This window comes from Setaria viridis, chromosome 2 (assembly GCF_005286985.2).
Source record: "Setaria viridis chromosome 2, Setaria_viridis_v4.0, whole genome shotgun sequence".
Lineage (NCBI taxonomy): Eukaryota > Viridiplantae > Streptophyta > Magnoliopsida > Poales > Poaceae > Setaria > Setaria viridis.
The window spans coordinates 42,467,540-42,480,678 of NC_048264.2; the positions used below are offsets into that span (position 1 = coordinate 42,467,540).

Here is a 13,139-nt window from a genome sequence, read left to right on the forward strand (position 1 = left end):
GGAGGCCCTCGGCGGTGTGCCCCAGGAGGTCGCAGGTGAGGAGACCTTGGAGCACCACGCGAATGAGCTCGCCGGTGACGACGAAGTACAGACGACGTAGGTTGATAAGTACAGACCTATTGTACTTAGTCTTGCGAAGTACAGACGTAGGTTGATAAGTAGCCAGCAGCATCCTCCTTGTCAAAGCTGTGCTCGAGCTCGATGCAACATCCACCGTGAAGACCAATGGCAAGAGCTTTTTCCTGGCCGGTCCTCTCGTTGCCCTTGTAGCACACGTACATGGTGTCAGCGGCGACGGACTGGGACACCCCGGATGACACCAAGAGCGAACGGCTGTTGCCGCTGAAGAAGGCTTTCCCATCGAGCCTCGCCAAGGGCACCAGCTTCCTCGCACCCAATTTCACCCGGTACATCCTGTACTTCGGCCCCTGAGCATTGGGTTCATCGCTCGACCAGGCGCGGTAGGCGAGAACAAGCTCTCCGTCATCGTTCAGCAGGCACGTCCGGTCTAGCACACAAACGCCGGGGTCCAACTCGTCGTCCACGGCCACCACTAGCTCCGGCGGCAGGCCCGCCACTGTCTCCACCACCGAGATGCTCCTCGTGGTGACGCAGTAGATGCGGCCGGCGAACGGCAACGCCGCGAAGACCCTGTCGTCGAACTCTAGGCGCGTCCAGCGGTCGTCGCCGGGCTTGGCGATGGCCAGGGAGCTGTAGCCGAAATGCAGCATCACCGTGGAGCCATCGACGAGGCCCGCTCCGTGCAGCTTAAAATTATTCCTTAGCGCCATGTACAGACTCCAATCTCTCAGGCCTAGCAGCGTGGATGCGTCTGGGAGGTCGGCGACCTGCCCCGTCAGCGGGTTGAGGAGCTGCACGGCGTAGGTGTCCTTCCGGCACAGGACGAGAAGGCCCTCCGCGGTGCGGCCCAAGACGTAGCAGTGGCGGAGATCAGGGAGGCTCAGGCGGATGCAGCCGCCGCTGGCGACGTCGAGGAACCACCGCTGGCTGTCGGAGGAGGTAATGCGGCGCGGGAGCATGATCCACCGCCGGGGGAGGAACCGGCGGTCCAGGGCGCCGTGCGGGAGCGGGGCGACGCCGGCGGAGCACTCGCGCCACGCCCTGCACGCGGCGCGGAAGCGGAGGAAGTCGACGTAGTCGTTAGAGAGGGCGCGCTCCGCGATCACCGCCGCCGGGCCGGAGCCCAGGCTCGCCCAGTCCCTCCACTCGCGCGGCTGCGGCGGATCACAATCACTTGTCGCCATGATTTGGTGGAGTCTTTGCCTTGTGACGCTTGCGGCTCCGACCGTGACGCCGGAGAATCGTCGCCGCACGATGGATGGAAGCTTGGGAGAACTGGGTGGAATCCGCCACGTCGGTGCAGACATCTCGTACAACAATGGGAAGGAGGTTTAGGAGTTTATCAAAGGGAAACTCGAAGAGATTTGACGCGGTACGATTGCCTGAAGAACAGATTGTGTTGGGCGTGTCCTGCTCGTACACGGCGGCTGAGCCGTTTGTAATTCGTCACGGGCCTTGGGCCCCAAATCACTTTTTATACACATAGGAGTCTGCAAACTTCTGTCCTGGAGCTTGCAGACAGAGCGATAAGCAATGATTGGCGCTGGCGCGACTCGATTAATCCATGGTCCCCGTCTCCTCTGTCCCCTCTTCATTCGTCATCCCACCCCCAGCCACGGCCACTGCAGTGTCAGCTGATGGCCCGAACGGCGCTCCCAGTCCCAGCTATGCTCCCTCTCGTCCTCCTCGCCGTGCTCTCTGTCACCGCCGCGGCCTCCTCCCGTCCCCACCCGCTCGACCCGCTCTCACCCGCGGAGATCACGGCCGTGCGCGCCGCGGTGCTCGCCTCCCCGCTCGTCCCCGCCCGCCCAATCACCTTCCACTACGTCGGCCTCGACGAGCCCGACAAGCCCGACGTCCTCGCCTACGCCTACGGCGGCAGCACCCCGCGGCGCCGCCAGCTCCTCCGCCTCCTCCCGCGGCGCGCGCTCGTGATCGCCCGCGCGGGGGGCCAGTCCCACGAGCTCCGCGTGGAAGTCACCACCAACGCCTCCTCCGCCGCCACCGTGCTCTCCCACGCCGTCCACCGCGGGGCGGGCTTCCCGATCCTCACGCTCGAGGAGCAGTTCGCGGCGGTGGCGCTGCCGCCGGCGTACCCGCCGTTCGTCGACTCCGTGCGCCGCCGCGGCCTGGACATGGGCGACGTGCTCTGCGCGGTGTTCCCCGTCGGCTGGTTCGGCGACACCGGGCCGCCGGAGAGGGTCGCGAAGATGCTCTGCTTCCTGGCCGGCGCCACGGCCAACTTCTACGCGCGGCCGATCGAGGGCGTCACCATGACGGTGGACCTCGACCGGATGGCCATCGTCGCCTACAGGGACCGGGTGGCGTACCCGGTGCCCAAGGCCGAGGGCACCGACTACCGCGCGGGGAAGACCGGCCCGCCGCTCGCCGGGCCGCAGCCGGCGCCCGGTGTCGTCGTGCAGCCGGAGGGCAGGGGCTTCCACATTGACGGCAACATCGTCAGGTACGCGATCGGCTTGCAAAAGGAGAAAACGTTGCAAACGTTGCTCCATTGCCTTTTGAAGCAATTGTTTTTTTAAAAAAAATTGCTGAGAGTCCCACGATCGCGATCAGTCCCCAGTAGATGCACGTCTGTCCCACGACCATGATTGCTTGTTCAGCGTCATCATTTATGAAGAAGCTAACAGGTTCAGCTAACACTGATAGGCCTGCGATGTGTGCTTGCTATGAGCATTTGAGGCTTCGAGAGTAGATCGACGACAAAGACTGCAAATGACCACAAGTTTAAATCAGCTTTGCAACTTGCTCGTATAAGATTTCAAAATCTCCATCAACTCGCAATCTGAATTTTTCTAGCATAGCACGTGATTTGGTCTGATATTCTACGATTCAAAATCCATCAGTGTGCGTGCTTCAAAGTTCAAACACTGCCTGCATACTCCCTCTGTCCCCTATTACCTGTCGCTCGGGAACTGTGTTCCCCTCACAATCCCGGTTCCCGAGCGACAATTAAATCGGGACGGAGGGAGTACGTGTGTTAATAGATGCTTCACGTGGATAGCAGCTTGTCCAAGTAGAGCCTTTTCTACTGCACAGTCCAGGTGTCTGAATTCACCCGCGCTCTGCACTCTGCAGTGTTTGGATAGCACGCTGTCCACGATGACGACAAGGACCACTACAATATTCAATTGTGATATATCTAGAAAGAAAAAGACTTGCAACAATTATTTTTGGTGGGCTTGAGAGTCTCCGTCAATGTTCTTATCTCTATTTTTCAACTCTACGGACAACAAAATATTTAAATCTGTTGTTCTCCCAAGAAAAACAAGCTTCTTGTTGTCCAGTCACACACCTAACAATTGGATCGGCAACAATATGAAATATAAACACTGAGCACACGGAGCAAGCTTGCATATCTATGAACAGAAACTAATAAAGAAATATAAACACTGAGCTTTCAGTTTATGGGGAAAAAAATGAGAGAATATTTTACTGACTCCAAAGCGGAAAATGTATCTTTCTGGTTTGGTCTCTCTTTTATTTTAAGTGTAGCATCCAGCCATTTTTTACCCAAAAAAAAACCGCGGTACATTCTGAAGTTCCTATTCATTAAGCAAATGGAGCTATCAACCAATTATGTGATCACTAAGATGCCATCTTGATGGCAGCATGCAGCATGATATCAAAAATTTCTGTCTAGAGCTGCTGATTATAAATCTATTGCGTTAACAATGTCACAAAACCTTACACATGTCAGGACGCAGTGCCTGCAAGGCTTAATACAACTCGCTAATACGCATAGATTCAACCAACTCGGAATTACATTCACGTGAAGCTATCAAAGAAGCATGTATATCTTTTGTACTGCAAGCCTCCCTGCACCAATCCTACATGGTCCATCTAATTAACACATATAAGTACGCATTGCATCTAAGCCGGCTGAAAAGCTGAAACGGCTGATTTGTTGTGAGAGGAAAACACTGTTTGATGTCTGATAAGCTAGCTGAATAAGCTGAAGCGAGCAGGCCGTTACCAGCAGGGGAAAGCAAACATATTAACATCTGAAACACACGGTAATTGGTACTGCTACTGGTAAGATATTGATGCACTTAAAATCCCATATCACAGATTGATTGGACCGGATGCTGCACAACCTATCTACCAACGAATGAAATATTCACTCCTGATCTGCAAAGGATCTGCTGCCGCACAAGATTAAAATCCACAAGACCTGCAAAGGAACTGCTGCCGCACAGCCATAGGGGCCCCCATGGCCGACCCTTCCCCGGAGACTATCTCCTCCCATAGCCCTAAACGGATTCCCCATGTTCTCGTCGTGGTGAAGCACGTACCTGATGCGGCAGCGAACTGGCCCTGCTTGACGGCGATGGTTCCTGGAGCCTGGAGGCAGGTGTGGGCGGAGGCAGCGGCAGGGCTGGGGCAGCGAGTACAGGCGGAGGGAATAGGGAATAATGGATCAATCCCGGCTGCCCCAAGACCTGGTGCCCAAAGGAGAGGAGGACGCGATCACTTCAAGCGCTAATTTCGCCGACGTTGCGGATGGCAATTTTCGTCGCGAGGGAGAAGAAAAAAAATCACCGTGTGGGCGAGGCGCGGTCGCAGGCGGCGTGACAAGGCGATGCGATAATTAGCGAAGCGAGTACCCCAATTACCGACGCGACCGACGCGATAAGAGCACCTCCAACAAATTAATTTTCCTCAATTCCCTTTATCATCTTAGAACATCTTCAGCAAAACTATCATATTAGGAGAGTTGATTAAAAGATAATGTTCCAGTAGTCTCCCTTGACGTTTCTTTTTCTTCCAATAATTATTGAAACAACCCAATAATTCACCTCAACTCTCCCGAAGTTATGACTCTCCCAGGGTCATTGGATTGGGACGAGATTATTGGAAAACTGCAAAAGCAACTCTCCCAATAACAGCGAAAGTAATATTGAGATATCCCTATTAACTAGTTATTGGGAAATATTTATCGGGGACCTGCTATAGATGCTCTTATAGGGAAATCCTCTTTCACAATTCAAGAATAATAGCAAATATGCTCGTGCATTGCAACGGGTGAGAAAAAATTTGCACACCCACTCCTCGTCCAGTAAATAAATATGTCCCTAAATATGTCCCAAAACTCATGTGGTAACTTATTTATGACCTACTATTTTTTTATTCTATTGAACATGGAACAACTCCGTGTTTGCTAACCATATTATTTTACACCTCTGCCAATTAATCCCATTGCTATCTAATTCGATTAATAATGGTTTATTTTTTTTATTTGCACTCCATCTCTTACCAAATCTAACATAGCTACCATTTCCTTAATAAAAAACATAGCTACCATTACTTAATCCCCGAATTGCCGCTCATTTCTTTCCCTTCCTAGCAGGCTGCCGCACCCCGGCCTGCTCGTCTCTTTTCTCCAGCTTCTCTTTTACACGAAGCTATTCAGCAGAAACAGAGCTATTTCTCCTTGATATAACATTTGAGCTGATTCTCTTTGCTATAATCTTTCTTCCCCAATTAAAATCACCACCTCATCTCCTTTAGTTGATCCCCACTCGAGCAGCAACAGTAGGCACCAAATTCACTCCAATTTTCCTCAGCTCTCGTCCTCTCGATCTCTCTTCTTTCTCCACAAGCAAGCAAAATTACAACACTTTCTATCCTCTTCTCGTTACTCCAATATTCCAAGGAGCTCTTCTTCGAATCGAACCGAAGCACCTTCACTGCCTATCCTTTCTTCTCTATTCCTTAACCTCCACGACCAAAGCAATCACACGCAAGCTCCCAAGCGCCCGCCACCTTCCTCCTTGAGCTTAAACCAGCAACTCGGCAGCATTGCCTTTTCTACACGCCTCCTCAAAATCCATGCAATCAAGCACCAATCATCGGTGACTGTGGGTTGATTAAAAAAAGTTAAGAGACTTTTTTCAAAATAATCATGACGGTTGGAAGAAACAACCGCACTTTAATATTAGATAGAGATGTAAATAGGTCCCCGTCAAAGACTATAGCAATCAAATTTTTAAAATTCGTACGTACTAAGTAATATATGTGAGAGAATCAAAAGTGATCGTGCAAAGTGATGTTATCAGATTTTGTCTTGAGATGTACTCCCTATGTACTCCTTCATTTCAAATTGTAGGTCATTTTGATTTTTCTATGTGCATAATTTTTACTATGGACCTAGATATATACTATGTCTAGATGTATACAAACATCTATGAACTTAGAAAAACTAAAACGACCTATAATTTAGAAAGGGAGGAAAGGGAGTACATTCGAGTTATGTTTTATATATTTTTTTCAATTTTTTTTGTTAAAACCTGGAAATCTTGCACCGGTGATTGAAAGAGTTAGAAAAAAAAATGGCATGAAAATTGACATTGAGAGAGAGAGAAGCCGTGATCCAAATTTCCAAACAGCAAGCAATTTTCGTGCCGACCCCTGAAGGTTCTCGAATGTCTAACCAATTCTGCTGCCACTGCAGGTGGGCCAACTGGGAGTTCCACGTGGGCTTCGACATGCGCGCCGGCACGGTCATCTCGCTGGCCTCGGTCTACGACGCCGACGCCGGCACGCGGCGGCGGGTGCTCTACCGCGGCTTCGTCTCGGAGGTCTTCGTGCCGTACATGGATCCGGTGGAGGAGTGGTACTACCGCACGTTCCTGGACGCCGGCGAGTACGGCCTGGGCCTCTGGGCGTTCCCGCTCCAGCCCGGCGCCGACTGCCCCGCCAACGCCGCCTACTTGGACGGCTACTACGCCGGCCAGGACGGCAAGCCCGTCGCCGGCGCGAACAGGATCTGCGTGTTCGAGAGGTACGCCGGCGACGTCGCGTGGCGCCACACCGAGGCCGGGTTCCCGGGCCAATTGGTGAGCAGCAATCAGGCAGCAGTTAGCCGTCGACTCTGATTACACGTTTTTTTGACGCGATTATTCCCGGTGCAGATCACGGAGGTCCGGCCCGACGTGACCTTGGTGGTGAGGATGGTGATGTCGCTCGGCAACTACGACTACATTTTGGACTGGGAGTTCAAGACCAGCGGCTCCATCAAATTTGTGGTAACATTACATCTTGCCTCTCTAGTTTTTTGTTTCTGACGATGGATCACCTCAAATTCATTCACTACAAGATTCAACACTTTTGCCTAGAGTTAGCGTAGAGTGGCTGACGGTGACCTGTTGTTTTTTTTTCTCTGTCGTCGGTAAAGGTTAGTCGGTGAATCCTTTGTCTGGAAATAATATTCACTCTCGGAGATTAGCTACGTGAGACCAAAATACAAATCCATCCCCCTCGGGCACTCAACGCAAGCTCTCGGCAAAGGTGCTGATTCTCGTAGTGATTGATATGAGTTGGCGCAGGTGTCTCTCACCGGGCTTCTAGAGGTGAAGGGGACGCCGTACACGCACGCCGACGAGATCACGGCGGACGCGCACGGCACGCTGGTCTCCGAGAACACGCTCGCCATCTACCACGACCACTACGTCACGTACCATCTGGACCTCGACATCGACGGCACCAACAACTCCGTCAAGAACGTCATCACCGCCAGGCGCAACACGGGGAACCCGGCCACTGGCGGCGCCGCCACGCCGAGGCGGAGCTACTGGACGGTGCGGCGCGAGGTGGCCGAGACCGAGGCGGACGGGCAGGTGGAAGTCGACGCCGGGCCCGCCGACCTGCTGTTCGTGAACCCGGGCAAGAAGACCCGGATGGGGAACGAGGTCGGGTACCGGCTCATCCCGGCGGGGGCGACGGCGGCGTCCGTGCTGGCCGACGACGACTACCCGCAGCGGCGGGCGAGCTACACCAAGAAGCAGGTGTGGGTGACGCCGTACAGCAAGGCGGAGAAGTGGGCGCCCGGGATGTACGCCGACCAGAGCACCGGCGACGACGGCCTGGCCGCGTGGAGCAGGAGGAACAGGGGGATCAGGGACGAGGACATCGTGCTGTGGTACACGGTGGGCCTGCACCACATCCCGTACCAGGAGGACTTCCCCGTGATGCCGACGCTGAGCGGCGGGTTCGAGCTCCGGCCGTCCAACTTCTTCGAGAGGAACCCGATCCTCAGGGCCAGCCCAGCCAGCACGCACGGCCACTCGACGAACTGCTCGTGTGATGATGCCAGGTGATGTGCGGATGTGGCCGTGCAATGCGACGAAGACGACACAGTTTGTGTGAATTGGTGACAGACCATTCAAACAAAATTGATTCGCGTTTCGTCAGAAAACCTCGATTGATCTGATCTCAGGGATTTTTTGCTCGCGACATGGTGCCAATTCATCAGTCACCGCACCCTCAAGATCTAGCAGGAAAAAGATCGAGATGTATCATGTATGTACGAGTTTATTGATCTACAAATAAGAAAGCATATGAACAGGAGTTTGTATGAAGAAAAAATGTGTTGGTGATCCAGGATCCAAGAGAAAAGGCATATGACTGACGTAGCCGTTTTTGCTCTGGACAAAATAACAAAAAAAAACACCGCGGACCGGGCTACAACTATAACTTTGGCACCTATAATTGGGCCGGGCTCCAATCACGGGGCTTCACGATCCGGCCGCGAGAAGCGGATCTTGTGGAGCTGTCGTGTCCGCCGGGAGGGCGACCTCTCACAGTGCTCGGACAGTGCACCTGCGCCTCGTCCCGGCAGCATGCTGCCTGCGCCCACGTCTTTTCTGCTGCCCACATTCCCAAACGTCACGCCCGCACCGGTGGCGGTCGCCCTCGCTCTGGCTCTCCGGGCTCCGGGCTCCCCTTCTCGTCCTCCCAGCTTGTCCTCTTCTTTCCACCAGCATATGCTTTCGGCCGCTCCAACGCCGTTCGCTACAAGCTAAAACCATGGGGAAAAGCCGAAAAGGAAAGGGGGAGAGGCTAGTGCTGTGGTGCTAGTTTACTGCTCACGCTGTGGTGGAGCAGGTGGTTTCTTTTTGGTCGGGTTCACCGGGTCTGGTGAAAACGGCCGCCCGCTGAATTTGTTCTCTGTCCGCTGGTGCGTGAGTGCCCAAGGCTTGTTGAGGCTTCTTCCCCTTTCGTGCTTCTGTTGCTGGTGTCCACTATCCATTCCATCCGGTGATTTCTTCCTCCGTATGGGCACTTGGGCTCGTGCTACTGCCTGCTGGTGATTCTCGATTACGCGTGGAAAGGTTTGTTTTTATCTCACGTTGTTTGGGGCTGGGGATCACAGGCTGCGCCTTTCTGGTCCGCGTTCTTGATTTGTTGGTATCTCAGATTTCAGGCCCAACACGCATCCGCTACAGGTTATCGTGGGATATCTTCTGCAAAGATGAGATTTTGATGGATCCAATCCCACGAGTTCTTTGGAGGAGGAATCAGGCGTCCTGAATCCAAGCGCAGAAACCGGTCTCCTGCCAATAAAGGGCAGTTGCCCGCGTAGTGCTCGTTGAAAAGCCGCACCGAGGGAGTTGCATCTCGCCACCATCGCAGCAGCCGTCACGATGAGGGATTTTGCATCTTGCCTGAGTCACGGCGCCGTCCAGGTTGCGCACACCTCTTCTTCAGGTGGGCAGAACTTGGTGCGGTGCGCCTACCTGGCCCGCCTGCGCGGCAAGCCTTGCCGGGTCACCGTCACCTGGACCAAGGTGGCCATGGGGCAGGCCCTCGCCATCGCCATCCATGACTGCTCGAAACGCTGCCTCTGCAAGGCAGAGGTGAAGCCCTGGCTGTTCTCCAAGATGAAGGGTTCCAAGGTCATGGAGTTGGACGGTGGTGGCGATGTGGAGATCATCTGGGACCTGTCATCTGCGAAATTTGCAGCTGGGCCAGAACCCCTTGAGGGCTTCCATGTGGCTCTGGTCCATGATCTTGAAGTTGTCCTTGTTCTTGGCGACCTGCATAAGCAGGAGGAGCACCGGGTTTTGTCGGATGCTTCACATTCTGATGCAGTCATGATAGCTAGAAAGGAGCACATTTATGCAAAGAAGGTGTATTCTGCGAAAGCTCGGTTCTTGGACATTGGCCAGCTTTATCACATCTCCATAGAGTGCGACACGGCAGGGGTGAGGGATCCAAGCTTAGAAATTAGGATTGACAAGAAGAAAGTGTTGCAGGTGAAGAGGCTAGCATGGAAGTTCAGAGGGAACCAGACGATTTATGTCGACGGACTTCCAGTAGAGGTGCTCTGGGATGTGCATGACTGGTTGTTTACTTCATCAAGTGGATGTGCCGTGTTTTTGTTTCGGTCTGGCCAATCAATGGAAAAGTTCTTGAGAACATGCTCACAGAATGAAAAGGAGGCTCAAGCACATCGTTTCGGTTTCACTTTGATACTAAATGCGTGGAAGACTGAGTAGGCACTAGGCAGAAACATGATTTTAGGTTTCTTCAGCAACTCTTTTCTGAATGATGAATAGTAAGTAAGAGTAGGAATAAAACAATATGCAAGAATTTTATGCTCCTTACATATGTTGTCATGGTGGTTGTTGACAAACTGAGATTTTGGATATGCATATGATCTTTTAATATATCAAGAGGTTTTCAGATAGGATATGGAATTTCTAGTGCTCAATATCATGTCTCTCACCTTTAAACCTTTTGATGAAAGGTCCATGATAGAATACCAAAAATGATGTCCACACTACTTTTGTATTCTCAATTATTTGGCCTTGCATGTTTAAAGTGAGGTTCAGGACATATAGCATACAATTGAGCAAATCTGCCATCATATGGCCATTATCTTCTTTGTTATCTATTCCATCATGTCGTTTTTGCCAAAGCGTAATGGTGACAAGAAGTTATTTCATTTCACATGTGAGCAACTCTGGACATCATGCACTTTCCCTCGCAGTGTGTTGCACATCAACTGATAAACATCATACTGAACTTTGACGAAGTTGAAACTTAGATGTCCAGAACCAACAAATAATAGGGATAGAATAGTTAGAGCAGAAATGCAGGGTCTAGCAAGTCTAACAATACTCTGTATAAGGACGTCATGTTCCTCGCTTCTATTGTCATAGTGGTTGTTGACAAGTTAAGATCTTAATATCCATGTGATTTATATTCGTCGGATGAGGTATGCAGATAGGTCGGAGAACTCAAGTGCTTAGATTTTGTATCATCGTGCTTTTGCTTTTACACCTTTTGATGGAAAGTCCAAGATAGAATACCAGAAATAGTGCCTGCATTTCTGCAGTCCCTGCAATTTTTAGGACTTCATGTTTAGAATGAGGGTAGGTACAGGCAGCATTTAGTTAGGAAAATCCGCCGCCACATTTTGTACCGGATTTGCAGCATTGTGGAAGATAATGGTGATTATCTTCTATCTTTTCTATTCCATCATTTTCTTTTTGTCGAAGCATTACGATGGTGATCATTTTGTTTCATTTCCTAAGTGTGCACCTGTGAACATGTTGGACTTTCCTTCCCAATGTTTTAGGCATTGTTGGGTAAACACCTGGAGCTTTTAGTAATGACTAGATCATTGCCCAAAATGAGGGAATTGAAAGTTAAATCAATTAAGTGATAGAAGACCACATCCATGTTAAAGATACTACTACTGATGATGCTGCCTGTATATTTGTTGACATCATAGTATCATGCACTGTAAGTATGCAGCAAAATTCAGTGGTCAAATTGTGAGGATGATCCATCACTACCTCATCGGATGCTAATTTAGCATGCTAATCACTCACTAAATTACACTCAAACAATCTCGAGCACGCAAAACCTGAATTACACGACAGTTGAATCCCATGATTACGCTTCAAATCATTCTCCACTGTCCCACACCAGTCATTTTCACTAACCACATTTTCTAGAAGCCCTTGTTGGTTGCTACTACTCGTGGCTTATCACTAGTAGCAAGCACGGAGGAGCTCATCTGCCGAAGCAAAGAATATCCCAGGCGAGGCGAGCAGGGTAGGGCCAGAGATTGACTTGGCATTCCACTGATTCCCTCCTCGCTCCTCCCATGGGGCCCATGAGATCTCCAGATCGTCGGTCTGTCCCTGAAGCTTTCTCTTCTCCCTCAGCGAGAGGGCGAAAGCGAGGAGGCAACCACTGGACGCAGGGCCCGCCGCCGGTCGTTCTCTCTCTCTCTCTCTGGCTTCTCTCCGGCCGGTTAGCTTCCCTCTCGCCGTCGGCCCCAGATCCCGAAACCATCGCCGTCGCAGTGCGTACGCACGCACCATTTCCTTGGCCTCCTTTTTTCTATTTCCTGTGCTCGATCGTTTTCTTTTGTGGCATCAAGCCCTCGTTCCCGATTGGCTCGTGCCGGAACGGGGATGTCCTAACTGACGCCGGGCCCCCTGCTGGTTTCGTTTCGCCTTTCTTTTTTTTCCTTTTTTGAAAATTGATCGTTTCGCCTTTCACACGACGTTTTTGGATGGACGTGTGCGGCGGACCTGCAGGCACCTGTTCACGGCTGACCCGTTCGTTCACTGGCGGAGAATTTGCCATGCCATGCTCTGTGAAGTGAAGATACGACAGCCAATGCTTGTGATCATTCCGTTTACGTGTAATAAGGATCTTATGGTGAAGAAGAGAATTGGTCGCCTCACGAACAGACAGCGACTGACACTGTTCGTGCTTGACATCGGACGGGAGCTCTAGAGTCCAACCTGGACCGCTTGATCCATCGTGTTTGTCTCGAGCAGACGAGCACGCCGACGGATCAGGAGTCCGGAACTGGCTGCCGGGACACCAGTACACCACACCACATGCCGACAGAAACGGCTGTTACAGAATCGGAGTACGTAGCACATGCCGACGACTCATGAATCTGCTGCTCAGCAAAAGAAATGTTTACGACGACCAGGCGATCCCTCGTCGGAATAGAGAGGCGGCCAATTGAACCCGTGCCTTTTGTTGCCGATGACGCGGTTGGGCCATTAAAAGATTTACAATGACCTAACCACACGCACGGAGGTTTCTCCCTTCGGTTTGCGTCGCGAGGAGCCTGCCTTTTTCTCCTCTCTCGCTCGAGCGGGGAGCGCGACGCGACGCGAAACGAAAGGCTTCCGCGATCGCGCCCGGGGTTGTTTATTCGTGGGGGGAGATATGGACGGACAGCGACGCCGCACCGGGAGGTTTAAAGCCTCTCTCTCTCCCGG

General features: G+C 51.9%; 2 protein-coding genes across 2 annotated transcripts; both read left to right on the plus strand.

Annotated features, from left to right (window-relative positions):
* Positions 1-1,610: 1,610 nt before the first annotated feature.
* LOC117846315 (amine oxidase [copper-containing] alpha 2, peroxisomal) lies at positions 1,611-8,481 on the plus strand. The gene is made up of 4 exons (XM_034727460.2): positions 1,611-2,545; positions 6,554-6,938; positions 7,014-7,127; positions 7,428-8,481. Exons 1-4 carry the CDS (start codon positions 1,719-1,721, stop codon positions 8,196-8,198), a joined length of 2,097 nt encoding a protein of 698 aa, XP_034583351.1. The 5' UTR covers positions 1,611-1,718; the 3' UTR covers positions 8,199-8,481.
* A 212-nt stretch (positions 8,482-8,693) lies between these two features.
* Positions 8,694-10,594, plus strand: LOC117846316 (uncharacterized). Its single transcript, XM_034727461.2, has 2 exons — positions 8,694-9,212; positions 9,298-10,594. Exon 2 carries the CDS (start codon positions 9,525-9,527, stop codon positions 10,377-10,379), a length of 855 nt encoding a protein of 284 aa, XP_034583352.1. The 5' UTR covers positions 8,694-9,212; positions 9,298-9,524; the 3' UTR covers positions 10,380-10,594.
* Positions 10,595-13,139: the final 2,545 nt, after the last annotated feature.